Genomic DNA, 26,426 nt, shown 5'->3' on the forward strand with positions numbered 1-26,426 from the left:
CTTCGATCTTGTAAATTAACCTAATTTTGGTTATTTTCAAGTTTATTTGGATCGAATCGTTAAATTATAGTACTCGATTTATCAGGACAAAAAACAAACTAACATGAGCAACTACTAGATTTTATTGTTGGGAATTGTTTTCGATGTTGACCTTAAACATAACCAGTCGCCAAAATAAGCGATCGCTCCGCTTTTTTATTGCTTTAGTATGAAACGCTTATTCCGTTACTCTGAAACTGTGGCGGCGATAAACGGTTTCTGATTAGTTGATCAGTTAGTTTGGTTAGTTAAATTAACAACTGGAGAGTTGTAAATCGACTTAATATTTCTTTAAACAGTATATAAAATATATATATAACAGCTTATACTATTTATCCCATATGATAAATGTATCCAATGTGAGCGGAACAGTATTTATTGCGTACGAATAAACAAACATATTCATTTATCTTGCCTCTTAGAGTATGGTCCCACTTTAAAATGACACAAGTATTGGTATAATATTATTCATCGATAAAACTAATATTGGGATAACTTCCATATTCAAACCACATATTTTACAATTGTTTTCGCGTCGCTGTTTTTCAATACGCACTAAAAATGTAATTTCATAATTTAATTGAATAAATTGATTGTTAGGCATAATAAAACTCTAATCTGTTGTTTACACCATATTATGAATGAAAACAAAATACGAGGCGAGACGAAGAAGCTATTTAACAAACAGATACTAAAGATATGATCTTAATGCACACAAGGAGCATACTCGCATATCTGATCGAGCTTGTTTGCCATCGCAATCAAGATATAAATCAAGCGATAGTTTTAAATGAATCGTTAAAATCCGATTGAGTATTTGTTTATTTAAATCTAAAGATCACAACGATTTGCCTGCGTTCGTCTTACAACGCATTCAAATCAAGCTATTATCCAGAGCCTGGTATAGAGCTTTGTCGTGCTTAAAGCGAGATTATACGATTTTGTCAAATATTTATGAATTTATATAAATGTGTAAAAAAACTTATTATACATATATTTCAATATAAATTTATTTCAATATAAATTAAAATAAAAGTTAAGAAGAACATGTGTCGAAAAATGAGAAATAAGTCAGATATTTAATTCTGAAATCGAACATGTCTGTACAGTCGAACACTAACTGATCCTAATAAAAATACGAATGCTTCGGTTATTGCAGGACGCTTTGTACGAAATATCTTCGTCACAATCGGCTCGGGGCTCTAATTTGTCTTTGCTGCATTTTATGAAAAATCGTCTTCAATGTATATTTTTTTCTTGCCTATTTTGTGTTATTGATACATATTTTTATCAATATATTACAATTTAACACATATACAAATCGTATAATCTCGCCTTAATATTTTGTGTTAAGACCATATTGCTGTCCATACATATGGGTTTTCTCTGTCGGTTAATTAGAACAGTGGTAAAGTGCTGATATATACATATATACTATAATTCTGGTGCCTTGTTTTAGGGAGAATAAAAAACTTAAAGTTAAAGTTCTGATACAAACCGATACTCTTAATTATTTTCGTTTTGTATTCAATGTGTTTTATTATGCAATTCCTGAATTTAAATGTTACATACAACGTTTTTGACACATTACATTTGCATGCTAGCTTTTCTATATTTAAACTGTCATTTTTAATAGAATATTTTGTGACAATAACTCAATATCAATTGTATTGTATTTGTAAGAATGAAAATAAATAATGCAAGTATACGCGTTTTTTGTGTGTAATCATTTCATATATTCCTTTTGTGAGACGAGGAGTCTTTATCATTTTGAAAGTGTTCTGCATGTGCCGTTGACCTCTATATAATCATAAAGAGCAAACTTCCTTTATACGTCTTTAATATATACTCCGGTTCTTTATTTGTCGACACGCATATTTGAACAAGGATGTTTCAACGTTTAACTTCTTATCAAAGTCTCCAAATACTTCTTTAATACCTTATAAGGCTTGTATTTCTCAATTAGTCAAGAGTCGCCGTATGAACATTTGAGTACAGTTTACTCAAATCTATTAAAACAATTTTACTATTTTAAGCGGACGCATTCTCTTTTCCTTTTGTTTGCATGTCGTTTCACCTCCTTTTCGCAATATAAAGGCATTTCTAGTGGCATTTAACATGATTATAAAGATTTACGAACGATGCATTATACTATCATGTATGCGGACCAGAGATGTTTTGTATAAGATATCCGAGTTCATTTTTTTTTTGGGGGGGGGGGTATGGTAAACAAGTACTCAAATACCTGGGAGCGATGCGTGAAAGGTGTGGATTTCGAGTTGTTAAGATCATTATAATAAAGAATCCATGGCTTGCCTTTACTGAAGATGTCAGAAATGAGAAATTGTTTCGAACTTCCTGGCTAGTACATGTACTACTTTTATAAATATCAGTCTCACAGACTGTTTCAATACATAAACAACGGCTTATATAAAGATCTATTGACTCTGGGACCGATCGAGTGTCTTTTCCCATAATTCTGTTGGATTAGTAAAGTTGTTTCCAGCATTGTGATTTCTTATAAGTGGTAACATCTGTCTATTTCTTTTCAAATTGATAAACGAGGAAAAATGCTTAAACAATAAACTGACCTCGATGTCATTCTAATTCTAATTTTGTATATGGCCTGTCAAAGTCGTTCGAAGATTTGCGTATGGCTTTTCAGTTGAACCAATAAACTGGATTTGCCTGAGTAACCATTAAAAATAAATGAAACATTTTAACTCCATTTTTACTATTGCGTCAAATGTTCACAGCATTAGCAGTAAAAACTCGTGATGAACAAACACAAGTTATAAGTGCGGATTAAGATTTCTCTGAGTTACGTGTCAAGATAAAATAACATTAAGCATCAACTAAACCTTTATCGTTATAACATGATCTTGCGAAACGGAGCCACGTTACAGAAATGGATACTGTACAGATTGGAATCTCATTGCTCAACAAGAATGTAATCGTATGTCATGGCTCAAAACAATTGCGAAATAAATGCTCCTGCATTGTGTTTTCAAACAAACTTGTAAACTTTTCTATTTATGATACACCCCTGGTCCCTGTATTTTATTTATTGTTCGAGTGCACTTAATCTTATTTACATAGATTCCAACTATAAAAGTTTACGGCTAACTTCATTGTTGTTGTTTTAATTTGTTAGAAGTCTGCAGGGCCCTTTAAGGTAGCGCACCCATAATGATTTCCCGCGATTTCTGTGAAGATTGAAGAGCATATGTAAAATTGCCGTAGCCGAGTGGTTAAGGCGATTGACATTAAATCTTTTGGGATCTCCCCGTGCAGGTTCGAATCCTGCCGAAGACGCATACTTTTTTGCGACGCGTTATATTTCTTTTCTAACCTAATTTGTTTAGATATAGCCTATAAGCTAATTTATTGTTAGGTATTTTGCCATTTTTATGCACATTCTTCAATTTTTAAAATTAAAACGTTATGGCTAAATTGGGTGATTGACTGCTGAAAATACGAATCATCCATGTAAACAGTAAATCTCTCTATTTCTTGGTATTTTTGCTGTATATAGTGTATCTATAAAAACTAAGTTCAAAATATTACTTAAAAAATACTATGTTGAATTTAATGACACTTTGTTTTTAACCAACCCAATTTCTACTTGGCAGAAATCACTTACATTTTATGGCACTCTTCCATAGATAACAAGTTGTGAAAAATAAGTCTGTAAAAGAATACTTATTTCATCTTTTTTAAACTTTAAACACCTTTACTGCATCTGTACACACCAACTGCATGCCCATATTTGGAAATCGGGATGAATTATGGAACTTTATTATACCCCAGGGGTGCAACTTAACTGGACAAAAGCTGAACGTGGGGTAGGTTTTGAAAAAAATCAGTATTTTTTTTAAGCACGGAAAGCCTATCTGAAAAATTTGCATGTAGTTCAGTGAAATGATGCTGATTAAGAAAATAATACATTAGATTATATTTGGAAAGGTGCCAATTATGGGTGCGCTACCTTAATTGGACATTACATGTAACACAGTGATTTTATTCATTTATTATAAATTTTAATCAAATGCTTTGTTTTATTGTTTGTTTACAATTAATCCAATTGTTATATGGTCATTATGAAATCGAAAATTTTGACGACATTTTTGCATTTTTGTTTATTACAGAATTTGTAATCCTAGTATCAATTTAAAGGTGATTTTTTTTTTCAAAAGTGGAATAAAGAAGATAGTTTATGCAATTTATGCCTAACTCGAATTCGCCAAAATGCAAGCAACCACGGGAAACAGAGTTGCCTACATGACAACAATGAAAAAATTCAAAGACACAGTATGTTCCTCACTGGCTGTGATATTATTAGAAAGTTTTAAAATAACAAAAAGTATTCTATATTGAATTTGCTGTAAAAAAAATTATTACATTGTACATCCAGTGTCAATTCTCTGGACAGGCCACAAGTTTAAAACTACACTTTTGATGAGCTTCATGATGAATGAATTAAACATGTGACTTCTAGAGTGCTCACATGATTTTAGCCAGAGACATGTTATTAGAGATATAAAAGTTCCCAATTTTTATGAATAAGTATGCTAGTCATTTACATTTGATTTATGTCTTATTAAAAAGAACAAATTTTACATACTTGCATGGATTTGAATCTTACAATATAAAACTATAAACATTTATGAAAGAATTACCTGAAAAGAGTGCCATAATTTCCATATCAGCCATTCTTTGGGTTACTAAACATTTCTAAGAAGGCATCCTGAATTCTTCATCCACTTTCAATCAGTTGATAGTCTTTATTTTGATAGGTAAGCACTTCTAACAATTTCTTCCCCTGACACTCAAAGACTGAGATATACCAAAGTGCACATATGTCAGTGTATTTATAATCATCCGGTTATATCGTTGTTTTCCATAGTGAGAGACAGATAATTTTGTGATAATGTATTTATCTTGTCAAATTTATTCTAATTTAAGCTGGTAGCAAATAATATATTTATAAAGACAATTTGAAAATCATGTATCCATAAGCCCAATATAATAACTTTATCAATAACTGAGATTAAAGATAGATGAGCACAATGCAGAACATTTGGATCAACGATAAAAACAGAGTATACCAACAATACGAACCAGCCTCAAACTCCAAGAAGCATTTAATTATTATATTATGAAAAGTAGTATCAATGTCTTTTATATTTTGAAGAAAAAGCTTAGGTTCATAATAAAAAAAATAATTGCTTAAATAAAAAATAAGTGTAAATAACAATAGAAAATTATTGTACCACATGGCTCGGTTATCATCATGTGGTAGGTTAAAATGGCAGGGATTTGATATTGAGCAAAGCTACAAAACAGTCAAATCTCTGCGTGGAGGTTGCGTGTTTATGAATAATCAGGGGAGGTAACTGACTCACATTTGTTAGTTGACCTGGTCTCACGACTACAACATTTATCCAGCGCCATCTTTGTCTCCAAGTATTAACCAATGAGGATGCTTGAAATCTAACAACTACATATAACCATTGTTTCAAAATTTGAAACTTAGGCTAAGCTAAAGCTTATGACTGTTCTTAGTACATGTAATTGTTTCCATGGAAATACTTTTTTGTAGGTTCTGGAGATGATCCAACAATAAAATGATGCTACCAGCATATCAGTAAAATAAAATAACAGTATTTTACAAACACCAATATCCCACTATCACAATGAATTAACTCTGTTCTTCCCAAGCGCATATCACCTTAAATGGATATACAGAATTTTGATCAGTTCGAGACGATCAAACACTTCAGGTTTTGTGTTTCCCTGCTCCATCACACTCTGTATCACTGTCAGGGGCCTCAGGGCCTATCCCCTGTGAGTGACGTGCAGATGTGTGATCTGTGTGAGTAGATCTTGGACGTCTGGTCTCAAGTCTCCGTGCTCCAACACACGCTGTATCACAGACAGGCCTCCCTCCTGACTCAGCAGCGTGCAGTAGTTATTCGCTACAGAGTCCATGAAAGTACAGGGGCAGAATTGAATAACCATCTTAAGATAAATATTAGCTACCCTCTTTGAAAATGGGGCTTAATGCCTGAGAGTGAAGTGTCGTCCTAGATGTGCCTGTGCAGTCCTCACAGACCAATCAAGGACGACACTTTCGGCTTTTATGGAAAATTGCATTAAAAGGAAGTGTTGTCTGTATAAAAACCAATCTGAACAGAAAGTGTCGTGCCTGATTAGCCTGTGCCAGGCTCATCTGGGGTAATACTTCAAACACATGCATTTAGCCTGGTTTTCCTAGATTGTGTCTCATATTTAACTATGGCAGCCATTTTGTGAAGTGAAGAAGAAGCATTTGCACATGTTTGAAGGACCTTCAAAAGAACGTCTGTGTACATTTCATGAAGATATGACATCATCTGAAAATGTGTCAAACTTACAAAATTTATACGCAAATTCTACTTTTTAACTCAAGCAACCATTTTGTGTAATGGATCAGAACCTTTCAAATAATTGGCAGAAGACCAAATGTGTCAACAACTTACGAGAGATCTTTAACAGGTTACAGATGATCCAAGCTGCCCAGAGTTGAGCTGTGGGTGTCGAATAATTCTCCAGCTGTCGAATCATTGGCATAAGTGACCTAAAATATGTCATTGCCTTTGTGAAACAGCCTGCCTTTAGGCCTCCAATTAATACATGTATCATAAATGCAGTAAAAGTCACACAAGTTACTCTACTACTTCTGGCCAAGAGCAACTGTGATTGGCCACCTAATTGAGCGCACACAAGTTTAAACAGAACAAAAGAAAGCAGAGGATTCACCAAGAATGGACAAGTACTGATATTCTGGATGATTGTGTTTGATCCCAAAAACATCATGAAACAAATGTTTTTCAAAAATTAAATCAGCAATATAAAATATGTAGCATAACATCTGTCCAGGTCAAACAATACATTTTCTTTCCTGTTTTATAGAATACATGGTACGTGTTTCTACACTGAAAATAAACAATATTTACAGTATTTTACTCTCACCTATATTTGATTCCTTTTGATTGATCTATGTCCCACTTCTTAATGATTTCATCCACCTCAGACAGGATGACCTCCCTTGACTGTTCTGCAAGCGTCCAGTGAGCCGGACCTGGGGCAGTCAGCATCATGAGGATGCTTGCAGCGTGAGAGCTGACCCCATAGTCCCCCTCCTCTGTGTACTCCAACAGGGACCTGAAGGGAGCAACAAGAATCACTAAATATGTGCCCAGGTTCACTTTAGTTGTTGGACAAGACTTTTTTATAATAAGAACTCCATGATACGGATGTGTCACTGGAAGAGGTATGACTCATGAGTTGAAAGTGTCATATCCAATTAGCCTGTGAGGATTGCATATGCTAATCTGGGACAAAACATAACTAAAATGCATTAAGCCCCTACATCACAGAGTGCTACACATACGCACTTGTTCACTCTAGTTGTTTGACAAGACTTCATTTTAATAGATCTTTACAATGTGGATGTGTTGTTGGAAGAGGAATTACTCATTTATTGTACGAAAAATGACAATGAAAACCAAACCTTATGCTCAGTATATGCCTATCAAAACTTCCATAAAGTTAAACCAAAAAAGGTTGTCACTGCTAAAAAAAACAATATTAATTTAGGTAGCAATTAAATTTAAAGTTGCCTTATAAATGAGAAAGTTTTGATCAACTTGACAAACAAACCATATTGTGACATTGACTTTTGACTTTTGACACTGATTTTGCAAGCAACACAATAACTCCAAAAAATGATCATTTGAGTTTAAAGGCAAGTCATTTTGTAAACTTGCTATCTTAACTGTCAAGTCATATTTGATCTTTAAAGTCTTAATCGTGATCTTTAACTTGACCTGAGAATACAGGACATAGCGTGATCAACTGCCCTGTACTATTTAACAAGGATTGTGGAAAGTTACTTTAAATCGCCTCAATAATGATGTTGCTACAGTTTGCAAAAGCTGTACTTCAGAAATATTTTAACTTCAACCTCTAAGGTGTATTCAAACTTTGAGCTACAGACTCAAATGTTGCTTAAACAAGAGGGCCTGAAAGACCCAAAGTCGCTCACATGAGATAAAAAGAAATTACCTCTGTTATTTGCAGCCCAAGATATCAATGGAACAAATGTTTTAACCAAGTATCATGAAGAATGAACAACAAAAAGCCCTTGTCGGCCATGTTTTTTTAACAGACCTGAACCATTTTTTAACTCTTCCAAGATATGTCCAAATTTCATGAAGATTGGGAAAAAAATGTGTCCTCTAGACTGTTCACATGTTGTCACTATATACATATAAAGAAAACTGCCCCACTCCCTAGCGGCCATGTTTTTTCACTGATCATGACCATTTTCAAACTCGTCCGAGACATCTACATAACTAATATTTTGACAAAATTTCATGATGATTAGGCAAAACATGTGACTTCTAGAGTGTTCACAAGCTTTTTTACTATATAAGAATAAGGAAAAAGACCCCCCCCCCCTGGCGGCCATGTTTTTTTACCGATCCAAACCATTATCGAACTCAACTGTCCTATCCAGGTGTGGTAGTGCGGTCTCCTACGCTTACGCAAATGAACCGGTCACAGGACAGTTACAAGTTATGTAACTTTGTGAGCACTTATGTAATGCGGAAATATTTATTTGACTAACTCTTATTTTCGGTCAGGATGACTATATTGACTGGTTGTAATTCAATTAACTAAAGGCGTTCAGTCAGGGATGCCTAAATACACGCAAAGAATTTATTTATAAGTGAAAACCAAGGCAGCTTTAACAAAAATAACTAATTTTTATTCCAAGAACTTGGAAAATGAAGAACAATGACAGAAAATTAAGAACAGGTACAAGCCAAGTCTAAAGAATCTAAGTATCTTTACAAAAATGAACAACATACAGCAAATTCCTTAATGAAAAAAAAGAAGTTCAAAATCTGTGAAAAAAACTGATATAAATATAAGTTACTGTCAGTCTAGAAAGTTCTTCAAAAATCTAGTTTACAAAATAGGTCTAATTTAATCTAAAGAACAATATTTATGGAGATTAGGAAACTTCAGTGAATCAAATGTAAAAATAAGAAAAATTACTAAAGTTATTGAAATAGAATAGAGTCTTTCTAATTTAGAAAATGCCAAATAAAAATAATCTAAATAATAAGAATAATCTAGAAAATAATGCCAAAATGTCTTGATGCTGGTGTTAAAAATAATTTAGAGTTTAATTATTTCAAAATTCCAACCTTTTTCAAGAGCTGTTAACTTTTCAAGAAAGCATCAAGAGGTGTTCAAATCAGCCAAAACAGCTTATTTTATACAGTTCAGAAGAGATCAATGGCAGAGTAGTCAATTTTCCCTCAGAACAGTGCATTTATCAATGATCAATATCTTCCCAAATTCCAGAGCAGAACTAAAAATAGATTACTGAACCAGGTTAAACAAATACTGCATAAATACTGCAAAATTATGTACATGTTGTCTTTCTTTCAGTTATCTCTTAGTTGAAAGGCTTATCATAAGTGTTAATGAATAAAACAGTTATGTTAACTATGAAAATTCTGTGTTATGAAAAATTACATAATACAGTTAATGTCACACAATATTGACATAATAAAACGACACTTTACTACACAGGAAACAAATGTTCTGACCAAATTTCATGAAGATTGAGCACACTAGAAAGTTAACAAGATTTTACTATAGCCATATATAGCCATATAAGGAGAAATGCCCCGCCCCTTGGCAGCCATGTTTTTCAAGCCAAGGTTACCATTTTTGAACTCATCCAAGATATCATTGGGACAAATCATCTGAGCAAGCTTCATGAAAATCGGAAAATAAATGTGGCCTCTAGAGTGTTAACAACGTTTTAATATAGCCATATAACGAAAAATGCCCCGCCCCCTGGCGGCCATGTTTTTCAACCAACCGACATCATTTTCGAACTCGTCCAAGATATCATTGGGGTGAATCTTCTGACCAAGTTTCATGAGGATCGGACAATAAATGTGGCCTCTGGAGTGTTAACAAGATTTTGCTATAGCCATATATAGCCATATAAGAAAAAATGCCCCGCCCCTTGGCAGCCATGTTTTTCAAGCAAACGTAACCATTTTCGAACTCATCCAAGATATCATTGAAACCAATCTCCTGACCAAATTTCATGAAGATTGGGCAATAAATGTGGCCGATAGAGAGTGAACAAGGCAAATGTTGACGTCGCACAACGGACAACGAACGACAGACAAAAGGCGATTACAAAAGCTCACCACAACGTGCTCAGGTGAGCTAAAACTGCCATCTACATGTCGATACATGTAATTGGTGGTAAGTGGGTTTAAAATTGCCTCTTTAGAATGAAATTCTAATAACTGCTCTGTTAATTGTTAGAATATGAAGAGCTATTTAAAATATTCGGATGAATGTTTGTTGGAAGATTCGTAATCATGGTTTTTCAAAAGAAAAATAAGAATTTACATTAGACTTTCACACAAAAAGACACTAATAATTTTTTAAGAAATACTATACATTTACATGACAGTACTTTCACTGACTTCAGAAAACACCATCTGAGTAACAGAACTTTAGTTGACCACCACATGCAAAGTTATAAACTAGAATGTATATCTCCATAGTTATTGATTTCAGCAAAACTGCCATAATTGGAGCCTGGTTCTGGGAAAACACGGCTTAGAGCAAGATTAGCTCATGTAATGTTTCATTTAAACTAAGTCTCTTTTAAACAAAAAAAAACAGTCAAGGTGGCAAGTGTAGTCCATGATAAGCCTGTGTGGACTGCAAAGCCTAATCAGGGACGAAACTTAACCCTTTGCATGCTGGGAAATTTGTCGTCTGCTAAAATGTCGTCTGCAGAATTTCTAAAATTAGCATTTTCTTCGATTTTTTTTTCGAAGAATACTATCAGAATAGCAAACAGTTTGGATCCAGATGAGACGCCACGTTCTGTGGCGTCTCATCTGGATCCAAACTGTTTGCAAAGGCCTTCAAAATTCGGTTCCCGCAGAGACGAAACTTAACACACATGCATTGACCCAATTTTCCCTGAGCGAGGCTCCATTGGTTTTAGCAAGACTGCCTTGACTTACCTGCACATTTTCACCATCTCATCTGTCATGAAGTGATCGTGGAGGTGGAAGTTCTCAGACACATTGCTCTGAATTATGAAATAACTTTACAACAAATCAACACAACTATTTTGGTGAACCGTGATATGAAATAGTGGCTTTATGATATATAATGGTTCCAATTTAAACACTAATGGAAGTGATGATAAAATACAAACTTTTTAAATTTGTTAGTACACAAACACACATTAATAACTGTCTTCTTGCATTATTTTAAATGTGGACCTGGGAAAAACAGGATTAAATGCATGTACAGAAAGTGTCGTCCCAGATTAGCCTGTGCAGTCCTCACAGGCTATTCAGGGTAGACACTAATTGTTAAAATGGTGTTTTTTGTTCTTGTAAGGATATCTCTTGGAAACGAAAATTCAGTCTTGAAAAAAGTGTCATCTCTGATTAGACTGTGCAGACTGCACAGGCTAATATAGGACGATACTGTAGGCAGCGCCACTTACATAAGCCCTGCTTCCATTTTTATCAATGACCATGAACAGGAACATGCGGTACATACCAAGGCTCCAGTAATCTTCCTCAGCATGTCACGATCTTGTGAATATTTCTGGAAAAAATCATGTCATTATGGAAACAATTGTGTTACTATGGAAAAATATTGTTTCTATGGAAACAATCGTGTTACCATGTGGCATTTTAACTTTTGGAGTAGATCTATTAACAAAACAACATGATTGGATTGTTGGTTGGTTTTTTCTATAAGCAATATTACAGCATCAAATAAGCCTTTAATTAGGTTGTAAGTTTAAGGTATGTAGTATCCCTTACCTGAATGCACAGGCTGCAAGTGTTCATTCCATTATGACGCACAAAGAGGGCGCAGTTGGTCGGCACCTCGTCAGTGAGTGTCCACAGTATGCTCCACTGCTTCTGTAACAGCTCGTCCACAACCACACCACTCTGCATCATGTCAGAGATCCAATCCAGCATTGTCTGTAAGCACACGATAACAATATACATCTTTGTATCTGATATAGTATCATAGAAATAATGTGTTTAACCTGATACAATAGCAAAACTCATCCCCCTGTCAGACTATCAACAGACACTGATACCCTCCTCTTTTTTACCTAAATTTTTATATCGATCTTCAGAGTAATTGGTAAAATAATACTAACCACTTAACAGTTGTGGTGAACTTGCATTTTTTATATACAGTTATTTGAATAAATTGTTCATTACTTTGACATCAAGTTAAAAGAAATTTAACAATATAATCAGTGTTCAATTTATCTGCCAAATTTCATAACCATTTTATAATACCATTTAATAATAATAAGTTATCCTAATAAAAGCCTCGCTTTGGGAAAATGGGGCATTATGCATGTGCTTAAAGTGTCGTCCCAGATTAACCTGTGAAGTCTGCACAGGCTAATCAGATGTGCCAATTTTTGTTTGAAATTGATTTTCATGAAGAAGAGACTTCCCTTAAGCAAAAAATACCATAAAAGCAGAAAGTTTCATCCCTAAATAGCCTGTGCAGAATACACAGGCTAATATGGGATGATATATTGCGAACATAAATTAAGACCAGTTTCGCCAGAACACCGCTTTTATATAAGACCTGATGTAGGCTACAGCCCCTGAAACCAACCTGTACAAGGTTTGCGTTGCTCCCAGCAACCAGCTTGCATTCCTGACTGATCCTGCACGCACAGTGCAGCAGACGCAATATCAGCTCCTTCTGTTCTTGGTGACACCAGCCCTGGTATGTGGAGACCAGCACATGAACATACTGCTCAAACTGGTGACTGTACACCTGTAGAACACAACAACATCTGTAGATACTGCTCAAAATGGTGACTGTAAACCTGTAGAACACAACAACACCTGCACATACTGCTTAAACTGGTGACTGTACATCTGCTGAACACAACGATCAATACCTCCACATACAGCTCAAATTGGTGACTGTACATCTGTAGAATGCAACAACACCTGCTCAAACTGGTGAGTGAACACCTGTAGAATGCAACAACACCTGTACATACATGCTCAAACTGGTGACTGAACACCAGTAGAATGCAACAACACCTGTACATGTGTGCTCAAACTGGTGACTGAACACCTGTAGAATGCAACAACACCTGCACATACTGCTAAAACTAGTGATTGTACACCTGTAGAACACAACACCACCTGCACATACTGCTCAAACTAGTGATTGTACACCTGTAGAACACAACAACACCTGCATATAATGCTCAAACTGGTGACTGTACACCTGTAGAACACAACAACACCTGCACATACTGTTCAAACAAGTGATTGTACACCTGTAGAATACAACAACACCTGTACATATGTGCTCAAATTGGTGACTGAACACCTATAGAATGCAACATAACCTGCACATACTGCTCAAACTGGTGACTGAACACCTTTAGAACACAACAACACCTGTAAATACGTGCTCAAACTAATGACTGTACACCTGTAGAACACAACAACACCTGTACATATTGCTCAAACTGATGCCTGTAGAACACAACAACACCTGTACATACGTGCTCAAACTGGTGACTGTACACCTGTAGAACACAACAACACCTGCACATACTGCTCAAACTGGTGACTGAACACCTGTAGAACACAACAACACCTGCACATACTGCTCAAACTGGTGACTGAACACCTGTAGAACACAACAAAACCTGTACATACTTGCTGAAACTGGTGACTGAACACATGTAGAACACAGCAACACCTGCACATACTGCTCAAACTGGTGACTGAACACCTGTAGAATGCAACAACACCTGCACATACTGCTCAAACTACATGTAGTGACTGAACACCTGTAGAAAACAACAACACATGTACATACTGCTCAAACTAGTGACTGAACACCTGTAGAATGCAACAACACCTGCACATACTGCTCAAACTGATGACTGTACACCTGAAAAAAAATTCTGGATTTTTAAACAAAAAATACCATCACAGCAGAAGGTTAAGTACGAATTAGCACATATGGACTGCATTTTCCAAGAGTGTGACCTATATACATCAAGACAGTTACTTACAGCAACAACTTCCAGATCCAGGATCATTATATGCAATATTCCAACTCTCAGAATCTGCAAAATATCAAATAACCGGTACATTGTTGTTGCAAAATAATAGCAAAATCACAATTTGAATATTTGACAAATTACATGACGAATATAACTAACTTTAAACTATCCTGTTGTCTCAAGCACCATAAGCTGCATGGACTGATGGTAATTAAATGTTACAATTGACATATACTTTACTAGACACACTTGTCAAAAATATACTTATGATCAGGTATTCAAAGTCAATTTGTTTATATAGTTATTGTATATGGGCAACAAAGAGCTTAAACATCATAAAAACAGACAGACAGTTATAGTAGTTCCGTATAACTATACAAGATGGCCTGAAAGGCCCAAATTGGCTCACCTGAGATACAAAGAAACTGACATTGCGCTCAGGTAAGCTAAAATGGGTCTTCATGCATATGCCTCAAGTGTCCTCCCAGATTGGCCTCTGCAGTCCGCACAGGCTAATAAGGGACACCACTATCAGCTGATATGGCATTTTTTGTTTAAAGAAAGTCTTTTCATAGAAAAAATGCCAGTTTAGGTGGAAAGTGTGGCTCCTGATAACCTCTGCACACTGCACAGGCTAAGCTGGGACTACACTTGAGGCACATGCATTAAGACCCGTTTTCCCAGAACAAGGCTTATATTTGTCACAATAAGCGGTACTGTTAACCCTTTAGCCCTTATAAACGCATTTTGAGACATTGAAGTCCTTTAGAAAATCAAATTAAATTTAAGTCCTTTCTTAACATATTAAAGTTTGAAAGGCTTTATTTTTAACCCTAAGATACTGATGAGTAGCAAACATAATAAAACCTGAACAGACTACGAGTTACTCGCAGACTGTTCTGGTTTTATGCTATTTGCACATAGCCGTTTTCACTGCAATTCTGAGTGGGAAAGGGTTAAGGAAGAGTATACAGTTGTTCCTCAATCCAGACGAAAATAATGAAAAGCAAGCAATGTTACCTTGCAATCCATACAACAGTGCATAACTGACCTTGTTCCTTTGAGCATTCAGAGAAGGTTTCCAGCTTCCAGGGTAGTTTAGTGTCTTAAAAACCACTAAAAGTTGTTCTAGGAATCGCCTTAAAATAGAAGTTCACAGTTACACAGTTTCTGGCGTTGCGAGAGTAATTCCTGAGAACAATGCCTGATGTTAACCTGATTTTATGCTACAAAGAATGTGCTTTATGCCTTACTTTTGTCAAGTAAATTGATTCATTATTCAAATGTGTCAGTTTTGTTATTTTAAATTACTTAAATACTAACAGTACATGTATACATATTTTGCCTTATTCCTTCATCAGTAGCATGTTTAATAATAATCAAAAACAAAACTTTCCTGACTAATACCTGATTTTGCAATGTAGCAACATTTAAAAAAGGGTGTTACTGTGGCAAATCTGTTTCACTGTCCCTGTTTTCTGCAGTAAGTTGTTATACACACTGATATTTAAAAATAACGCTCCTCATAGAAAGAGATTTAAACATTATTATATATACCTACTGTTTTTCTGCAGCCAATAGATGTTGTATACATAATTATTAGTATTCCCTACTATTTACTTTAGTTCAAGTATCATTATAGTAGCCACACTACTTGTTTAGACCAAAATTGCAACAACATTTCATACAATTGGTTAAAAAACATGTTTTTCTGTGAAAACGGGGTTTAATGCATGCATGTTAAGTGTCACACAGGCTTATAATGGATAAAACTTCCTGCCTTTATGATATTTGTTTAAAGTAAGTCATCCTTAGCAATAATCCACTTTAGATGAAAAGTGTTGTCCCTGATTAGCCAGTGCAGACTGCACAGGCTAATCTGTGATGACATTTTACACACATTCATTAAACCCCCTTTTCACAGAGCAAGGCTCAATTATGTTTTTGAGCAGATTATTTCCCAACCAAAGGGAACACAACTTAAGGAAACATTCTGTGTCTGACTCCAAAAGAAAATATACAGTAACCCTTCCAAGGGAATAAGCATATCTGTATCATTAGGAGCAACAGGTGATCAAAATGTGTTTTTTCGAAGTTCCTTATTTATATATATGAGTTTTGCTCAGTGAAAAGGGGGTTTAATGCATGTGCGTAAAGTGTCATCCCAGATTAGCATGTGCAGTCTGCAGAGGCTAACCAGGGAAGACACTTTCCACCTAAACTTGATTTTTGCTAAGAAGAGACTTTCTTGAAACATAAAATATCATAGAAGTGGAAAGTGTCGTCCCTGATAAGCCATTGCGAACTGCACATGCTAATCTGGGACAACACTTCAGGCACATGCATTAAACCCCTTTTTCACAGAGCAAGTTCCATATATAAATTACTATAATGAATATCATGTAACAAACCAAGCTAAATACTATATTTTTGTGCAGAACTTTAAATATGTCAGTCATTCAGAACTTAGATTAATTTTTCCGATAACAAAGTGAAATGTGATTAGATTCAATGCATTTCTCAAAAGTAGGTAGAAATACCTTCTTTGCTGAACACTTATTGCTGTCTTGACAGCTGATTTGTATACCAAGTAATATAGGATATATCTGAAATATAAGGAGAAAATGTCCTGTATTAAAATGTCTGTTTTACAGAAAATACACGATATATAATATGCTCTAAAACTTGATACTATTGACATTTTTATCCACAAAAACTGATGGAGAAATAAAGATCTACATTAATTATGGATGCAGTTTTTGAATGTTTTTTTGGAATAGAATGGAATTGTATTATGACTGTAAATCATTTATATGGGTCAGAATGAAATTGTGGTGCTGTTTTTTTGTTTGTTTTTATACTTTTTGTTGACCTTTCAACTTGTGGATTTCTTAATTTTGATGGAAAAAAGAAGAATTTGTGTAGAAATTCATTGATCTGTGAACCCATGAAATCAATGAAAATAAATTTTCCATCAATAATAATGATTTAAAGCTGGACTGCACGAGTTTTATTTGTGTTAAATTGTAATATTTTGATTAAAAATATGTTACAATAACACACAATAGGCAAGAAAAATTTTACATTAAAGACGAATTTCATAAAATGCAGCAAAGACAAATTAGCGCCCCGAGCCGATTGTAACAAAGATATTTCCTACATATTTTCCTACAATAACCGAAGCATTCATCTTTTTATTAAGATTGAAGTTAGTGTTCGTGTGTCTTATGAATAGATATCGTTCAGGAAAATAAAATGATCCGTAAAACTAAATTTAGAACTTTCACCTCGTAAATGCATGATATACATGCTTGCGAATTCGACTGTACAGACGTTTTCGATTTCAGAATTAAATATCTGGCTTATTTCGCATTTTTCGACACATGTCCTTCTTAACTTTTATTTTAATTAATATTGAAATATATGTATAATAAGTTTTTTACACATTTCACATTTTATATAAATTCATAAATATTTGACAAAATTGTGCATACCTGCTTTAAAGTAATTTGCTGCTTAGACCTGCAGGGTCTTCCCCAGGCCATTTAAGTGCCCCTTGCTGGGGCGCTTGAATTTCGAAATCAGAGTCCCCGGGGCGCTTGAAATTTTCTGATCAGTGTATTCTTCAGTAAACGAAAGTGGAGATTGTCCAAAAAAATCAAGGTTTCTATATCAGTGTATCAATATTCCCTGTTTTAAAAGAGCACTCGGTACCTACTTTCACAAGTAATCGCCATAAACACCACATGGGGTAATGGATAATCCACTGATAAGAGAATAGCATGACGCGCGTATCGATTATTCTAGCCACATTACACGGTCATTTAAATGCTGACAAGGATGTATCTGGTAACTTTCCAGTCGTCAAACTGTGAAGTTCATCTTCCAATCGGTTACGCGAATGCTTATGAGGGCGGGGTTAACTATCGACCATTATTTTTGATTGACGTCGGGCATGAAGTAAGAGTTTATCGCAGCTTGATTAGCAAGAAGTTGTACCATTTGAGAAATATAAAACCTTTAATTAGTACAGTACAGAACATTAAAGACGGTTTCGGGCATCATCATCACACCTTTTTACTGTAAACAAGTGTTACCTATGACTCATAATTAATACGAGAAATTAATTGCAAGTGGTAAACAATTAATTATTATAGCAAGTAAGTTGTGCAAATGACTCCCGGTTACAATTATGTGATAACAATTTATTTAATTCCAGTACATGTATATTTCAACATGTCCATTTATTGAACTGATTCACCTCGTTTTTCTGACATTTATTCGATGCATAATGCGCTTTAACAAATTTTCGTTGAATTAATTACGCACACTTGTAAATGTTTCGTCCGATAGTTAGAAGACTGATGATGGCAACCGGCCGTGATCCTCGTGGACAACGTGAATTTCATGCATAATTCCGTCAAAACATTTATTCGACTCGTAAAGTGTGGCAACAAATTATCGTTGAATTTATAACGCAACGGTTAATATTTGTTGAAATCTCAAACGGGAATAATTAAATTTGTAATCCGAAACCCATTACCGTAAGTCGATGTTAACGCGTTTTTAATCCGAAACACACTTCCGAATGTAAATGTTACCGCAACGTTAAATATTTTTGCTTCAAATTAGCAGTGCAAATTTATTTTGTGTGTTATTTTGTGTCGAATCTTTCTCTCAATTAAAAAGAGCGCGAAAATTATGCAGCATGTACAACGTCGCGTCTATTGCATACAAATGGCGTGTATTGAGCGTTTTAACAAGCACTCAACAGGTCAGGGGATTGACGCATATTCAGAGGCAATATTTCATCAAATCTATAAATATTCACTTAAAAAATGGCAAGGTTTGTGTTAAAGAAATAACTGAAAGCTTTTATCGCAGGGGTGTCAATTGGCCAAAATCTAAAATCCTGAAAATAAGCCTATCGTTTGGGGGCCAGAGCAAAAAAGAGTTAATAATTCATGTAACTTTGTTAACTATTGTTTATAACTTTGTAAACAATATGTCAAAGTAAAACAAATTGTCTTTAAGATGACATTTGTGACAATAATCTTAAAATTCCAGAAAAAAATCCTCAGATTTATATCAATATCTTAATTGGCCCTTGAGGGCCAAAATCCTGATTTCAGGAATAATCCTGAACATTGACACCTCTGTATCGTAAATATTTACCAGAAAGAGATTGATAAAAACGGAATAAACGGGATTATCGGGTAATAAATAGAAACTTGAAAAATAGTAAGTATACAGTAATAGAGTCGGGTTGAAATGGATGTATTGGGGAATCGTTCGAGTCGGGATTTTACTATCTGTGCGGAAAAGTTTTAAAACAATTAAACAATATAAAAAAATATATTTTTAAATGACATGGGGATTTTTTTTGAAGAGTCATAGCGCACCAAATGACGTCTTTTGACGCTGTTTTTTTTTTAGTTATAACGCACCACAGAACGTGAATTGACACGTTAAATTAAAAAAAAATCAACGTCAGGAGGGGACACCCCGAACCCACCCCCGGGGCGCCTGAACAAATTCCTGGGGAAGGCACTGACCTGGACACTATAAATATGCTTAAGCTAAGTCTTCATCTTTAAAATCACACCAATGGAAATCAACTAAAAAACTAGAAGCCTTATAATTGGTCGAAATTTAAATTTGAGATGGGGAAGTTTCACAGTCCAGTTGAACCGCCATGGTATAGTGGTTATGGTGTTTGTCAAGCTAACAGGAGGTCATGAGTTTGATTCTCACTGTGGGAGCATTCTTTAGATATCCCTAAAAGACACCAAGTACTGGTTCTACCCAGGAAACGGACTCCTTGCGTAGTCACAGTGCGTTGAAACTCAACACTTGATGGGAAGAAGAAGAACAGTGCAAAGCATACAGGATACTGCAGATGTTCTTAAAACAGTGTAAAGCATACATGATACTGTAGATGTTCTTAAGAACAGAGTAACGCATACAGGATACTGAAGATGTTCTTAAGAACAGGGTAAAGCATACAGGATACTGTAGATGTTCTTAAGAACAGCATAAAGCATACAGGATACTGTAGATGTTGTTAAGAACAGTGTAAAGCATACAGGATACTGTAGATGTTCTTAGAGACAGCGTAAAGCATACATGATACTGTAGATGTTGTAAAGAACAGTGTAAAGCATACAGGATACTGTAGATGTTCTTAAGGACAGCGTAAAGCATACAGGATACTGTAGATGTTCTAAAGAACAGTGTAAAGCATACAGGATACTGTAGATGTTCTAAAGAACAGTGTAAAGCATACAGGATACTGTAAATGTTGTTAAGAACAGTGTAAATCATACAGGATACTGTAGATGCTCTTAAGGACAGCGTAAAGCATACAGGATACTGTAGATGTTGTAAAGAACAGTGTAAAGCATACATGATACTGTAGATGTTCTTTAAAATACCATAAAGCATACAGAATACTGTAGATGTTCTTCTCCTCCAGGTGGTCATCGCTGGCCATATTGGAGTCCCACTCACTGCACTTAGTAAGATAGGTCAGCAAACCCTGAAATTCATGGAGGGAAATTTTATATTAGCTTGGCACATGAGGCAAGGTCAGTTTTGATCCCAATGCACAATTTGAACAAATTTTGCAAAGAACCACAACATGATCTTAAATTCCGAACATTAAACTTCTTTAGTTTCTTTTTTTAAGTTTTATTTTCTAAAACCTCATTTGACCATTAAAATATTACTCAATGGAGAAAGGATAAAATCAATACTTTCATAATTTTATAATTTTTTGCAAAAAGTGAAGTTAAAAAAGCCATTTGATGATAACAAATGAATCTTAACACAAACTTAAACTTTGTGACAGTGTTCTCACTTCAAAGAAGGCAAGCCCATTCTGTGTTGAGAACGTCTCCCCATCACGGACCAGCTCTTTCACGGCCCCCAGGACTCGGTACATGAGCACCAGGTTGTGCTGGTACGACCACAGCGCAACCAACAGCTGCTCCTCGTTAGCGTCACCGCTGATCTAAACAACCAATCAAATCAATTATTGTATTGAAACATGCTAGAGACCTTAAGTTCAGAAAATGACATTAACATGTACATGTAATGCCTTGAAAATATCACTCTTGAATTATACAAATCATTTAACTATTTAAGTATGTTCAATTTATGTATGCAATAAATATGAAAGGGACTCATTGGCAAAATGATAATTTTTAAAACAAAAGAGCATAAAGGCCCTAGGTCACTCACCAAGAACACTAACCTCTTATGTATATATTATATGATGTTTGTATAACAACTGTGGTTGTTATCTAGGTTATTTATCCTGTATTACACAGACTAAATGTGATATGAGACAGTATTAGAACTTTTTAAGTCTTGACTATAAACATCAACAAGAGATGTGTTTGTCAGAAACACAATGCCCCCTAATGCGCCACTTTGATTTTTTTAAACTTTGACCTTGAAGGATGACCTTGACCTTTCACCACTCAAAATAAGCAGCTCCATGAGATACACATGCATGCCAAATACATGTATCAAGTTGCTATGTTCAATATTTCAAAAGTTATTGCAAAACTTTAACCAAGGTTAAAATTTTGGGACAGAATGACAGACCGACAGACAGACAGGCCAAAAACAATATGCCCCCAATCAATCGTTCCGGGGGCATAAAAAAAACCTGTAAATCCTAGGGTGGGGCCTATTTTTTCCATGATTTTAACAAACTAAGTAGCCGAATACTATATGATGTTGCACACAAAATATTAAACCCCTAATCCCTGAGGTTTCAGAGAATAAGATTTTTGATTGTTTACTATATAAGTCAATAATTATAAATCATGTAAGCCCTGTGGCATGGCCAGATTAGACCATTAGGACAGGATTTTTTTTAACTTAGTAGAGAACCGCTAGACAATGTTACACACCAAATATTTAAAATCTTGTTATTTTGGAGAGGAAGAATTTTTATTATTTAAAAACAATATTTTAGCCCAGAATGATTTGAACAATTTCAAAGTTCCAATCAATGATTATTCCTTTGAAGTTTCCTTTAAAATCTTCATATCAGTTCAGGGGGAGAAGTCGACACAAGAACAAGCTAATGGATGCAGGCAGGCATGGACTGATGGACACTAACAACACGGTATCCTAAAAGCTCACCATCAGCACTGGGTAATCAGGCAAGCTAGAATAATTTTTAATTTTTTCATTTTAAGGTGTTTGAAAAATTAGTGTTCAACCTTGTACCATAGAACTATTCTTGTAGAAAATACAAGTCGGACATCAATAATGGAAACCTAAAAAGGTTAAAAAACAGATGACACATATTTTTAACTAAATTTTTGTTCACAATGTGCACTCTTATCTCAACATTCATACTTTACTACCTGTCAATATTAATATTGAACAATTATGTTTTATTTGCAAATGCCACCATCCTGCCCTTTTCCAAAAGACACTTTTAGTTAAACCTTGTAAAATGAGATCCAATTAAACAAGAGCACCACCTTGCGGGTGCAGACCTCTCATCTATTTTGTTTTTAAAGGTGAAGGGACTCTTTCAACCACAAAGGAGGGAGGGGTGGAGTGAAGAGGGGTGTATAGGTTGGGGGTGTGGACATTTGTGTTTTTTAACCGTTTCAAAAAAATATTTTGAGGGTGTGGTGGTCATTTGTGAGATGATTTAAAAAAAAAATAGGGGGGGGGGATTCGGGGGGGGGGGGGGAGGAGGGCACGGGGGTTGGTTTGGGTGGAGTCTATTGTGGTATGTCAGGTAAGAGTAGTTTTGTCAAAGTATCAATCAAATCTAATCATAAATAAAGAAGTTATGGCAATTTTAGCAAAATTTAATAATTTGACCTTGAGAGTAAAGGTCATTCAAAGGTCAAGGTAAAATTCAACTTACCAGGTACAGTAACCTCATGATAGCATGAAAGTATTTGAAGTTTGAAAGCAATAGCCTTGATACTTTAGAAATAAAGTGGATCAAAACACAAAATTTAACCATATATTCAAAGTTACTAAGTCAAAAAAGTGCCTTAATTCCGTAAAAATGACAACCAGAGTTATGCAACTTGTCCTTTTACTGTACCTTTATGATAGTTTGCGAGTGTTCCAAGTATGAAAGCAATATCTATGATACTTTAGGGGTAAAGTGGACCAAAACACAAAACTTAACCAAATTTTCAATTTTCTAAGTATAAAGGGCCCATAATTCCGTCCAAATGCCAGTCAGAGTTACATAACTTTGCCTGCACAGTCCCCTTGTGATAGTTCATAAGTGTTGCAAGTATGAAAGCAATAGCTTTGATACTGTAGGAATAAAGTGGACCTAAACACAAAACTTAACCAAATTTTCAATTTCAATTTTCTAAGTATAAAAAGGGCACATAATTCTGTCAAAATGCCAGTCAGAGTTACATAACTTTGCCTGCACAGTCCCCTTATGATAGTTAGTAAGTGTTGCAAGTATGAAAGCAATAGCTTTGATACTTAAGGAATAAAATGGACCTAAACACAAAACTTAACCAAAATTTTCAATTTTCTAAGTATAAAAAGGGCACATAATTCTGTCAAAATGCACGCCAGAGTTATCTAAATTTGCCTGCCCAGTCCCCTCATGATAGTAAGTAAGTGTACCAAGTTTGAATGCAATAGCATTGATACTTTCTGAGAAAAGTGGACCTAAACGCAAAACTTAACTGGACGCCGACGCCAACGCCGACGCCGACGCCAAGGTGATGACAATAGCTCATATTTTTTTTTCAAAAAATAGGTGAGCTAAAAATGTAAAATAAAACCTTTGACATATTCTGTACAGTAGCATAACAGTCAAAAGTGTTTAAACTGTGAGTCTATTACACTTTTTTGCCCAAACCTGAATGTATTGTTCAATAACATGTCAAACAAATAATTAAACTAGCCCCACTAGATCATAGACAAATGAGATTTTAATTATAATCAATTATAATACTTGACACAACTAATAGGAGGGATGCTGTTTACAACTTATAGGAGGGATGGTGTCAACATATAACTAATACATGTACGAGAAATGGAGTTTACACAATTATGAGAGGGATGGTGATTACACAACTTATAGGAGGCATGGTGTTCACACAATTTACAGGAGGGAATGTGACTGTGTTTTCATATCTTATAGAAGGGATGGTGTTTACACAACTTATAGGAGGAAAGCTGTTTTCACAACTTTAAGAAATGTTGGTGTTTACACAAATTATAGGAGGGTTGGTGTTTACACAACTTATAGGAGGGTTGGTGTATACACAACTTATAGCAGAAAACTTGTTTTCACAACTTTTACAAGGGATGGTGTTTACACAAATTATAGGAGGGTTGGTGTTTACATAACTTATAGGAAGGCTGATGTATACACAACTTATAAGAGGAATGGTGTTTACATACTTCATTTTAGAGGGATGGTGTTTACACAATGTATAGGAGGAATGGTGTTTATACATGACTGATACAATGGATGGTATTAACACAACTTATAGGAGGAATGATGTTTACACTTGACTTATACAAGGGATGGTGTTTACACAACTTATAAGAGGGATGGTGTTTAAATATTACTTATTGGAGGGTTGGTGTTTACACAACATGACTTAAACATGGGATGGTATTTACTCAACTTATAAGAAGGATGGTGTTTAACATCTTATAGGAGGGATAGTGTTTACACAACTTATAGGAGGGATGATGTTTACACAACTTATAGGTGGGATGATGTTTACACAACTTCTAGGATGGATGATGTTTATACAACTTACAGGAGGGATGATGTTTATACAACTTACAGGAGGGATGATGTTTACACAACTTACAGGAGAAACTGTGTTTATACAACTTATAGGAGGGATTATGTTTACACAACTTATAGGAGGGTTGGTGTTTAAACAACTTATAGGAGGGTTGGTGTTTAAACAACTTATAGGAGTGTTTGTCAGTGGTGATTGTAAGCGGACCATTCAACTCAGTTAAATAATGACTGATTTTGTCAGGGGGAATCTACATTGACCGCTAACCCTCAGTCACCCCTTAACTCAAATGATAGTTAGTTAGCTTAGTTAGGTTAGACTGTATATGAAATACAATCACCCTTATTAAACAGAGGAGATAGAAGCCTTACTTTGTCAGCTGGTATGAATGTGTGCTGGCAAACACGCTCATGGCTTGCAAACAGACCCAGATAATCGAACCTTCGGCATTCTTTCCTGTAAGAAAACACACTGATTTAACAAATGTACATTCTGTGCGTACAAAACCAATAATTGGTATTCAAGCTGTTATTCAACATTGTATGATTTATACTTTCCGCTTCTGAAAATACTTTTTTATGAATTTTTTGTTTAAAAAAGTCTATTCTACACAAAAATGCAGTCTAACCAGAAAGTGTCATCCCTGATATACCTGAGAGGACTGCACTGGCTTATCTGATATACCTGAGAGGACTGCACTGGCTTATCTGATATACCTGAGAGGACTGCACTGGCTTATCTGATATACCTGAGAGGACTGCACTGGCTTATCTGATATACCAGAGAGGACTGCACTGGCTTATCTGATATACCTGAGAGGACTGCACTGGCTTATCTGATATACCTGAGAGGACTGCACTGGCTTATCTGATATACCTGAGAGGACTGCACAGGCTTATCTGATATACCTGAGAGGACTGCACTGGCTTATCTGATATACCAGAGAGGACTGCACTGGCTTATCTGATATACCTGAGAGGACTGCACTGGCTTACCTGATATACCTGAGAGGACTGCACAGGCTTATCTGATATACCTGAGAGGACTGCACTGGCTTATCTGATATACCTGAGAGGACTGCACGGGCTTATCTGATATACCAGAGAGGACTGCACTGGCTTATCTGATATACCTGAGAGGACTGCACAGGCTTATCTGATATACCTGAGAGGACTGCACAGGCTTATCTGATATACCTGAGACGACTGCACTGGCTTATCTGATATACCTGAGAGGACTGCACTGGCTTATCTGATATACCAGAGAGGACTGCACTGGCTTATCTGATATACCAGAGAGGACTGCACTGGCTTATCGGAGACGACACTTTACATACATGCATTAAACCCCATTTTCCCAGATTCACACTCATTTTCATTTTTAAAAAGAATCATATACTATTTTAATTATTTTGAATT

General features: G+C 35.3%; 1 protein-coding gene across 5 annotated transcripts in view; it reads right to left on the reverse strand.

Moving 5' to 3' along the window:
• Nucleotides 1-5,300: 5,300 nt before the first annotated feature.
• Nucleotides 5,301-26,426, reverse strand: part of LOC127868920 (protein zer-1 homolog) — a 29,831-nt gene continuing 8,705 nt past the window's right edge. For all 5 annotated transcript variants that reach the window (XM_052411082.1, XM_052411083.1, XM_052411086.1 and 2 more), the window contains exons 4-16: nt 25,380-25,464; nt 21,090-21,242; nt 20,677-20,768; nt 16,771-16,836; nt 15,282-15,369; nt 14,240-14,293; nt 12,808-12,972; nt 11,982-12,146; nt 11,713-11,760; nt 11,163-11,230; nt 7,054-7,245; nt 6,561-6,658; nt 5,301-6,017 (exon numbers count right to left, since the gene is read on the reverse strand). In XM_052411082.1, coding sequence (XP_052267042.1) covers nt 5,878-6,017; nt 6,561-6,658; nt 7,054-7,245; nt 11,163-11,230; nt 11,713-11,760; nt 11,982-12,146; nt 12,808-12,972; nt 14,240-14,293; nt 15,282-15,369; nt 16,771-16,836; nt 20,677-20,768; nt 21,090-21,242; nt 25,380-25,464 — 1,414 coding nt within the window. In that variant the 3' untranslated portion in view covers nt 5,301-5,877. The remainder of the gene's footprint in view (nt 6,018-6,560; nt 6,659-7,053; nt 7,246-11,162; nt 11,231-11,712; nt 11,761-11,981; nt 12,147-12,807; nt 12,973-14,239; nt 14,294-15,281; nt 15,370-16,770; nt 16,837-20,676; nt 20,769-21,089; nt 21,243-25,379; nt 25,465-26,426) is intronic.

This window comes from Dreissena polymorpha, chromosome 2 (genome assembly GCF_020536995.1).
Source record: "Dreissena polymorpha isolate Duluth1 chromosome 2, UMN_Dpol_1.0, whole genome shotgun sequence".
Classification (NCBI taxonomy): domain Eukaryota; kingdom Metazoa; phylum Mollusca; class Bivalvia; order Myida; family Dreissenidae; genus Dreissena; species Dreissena polymorpha.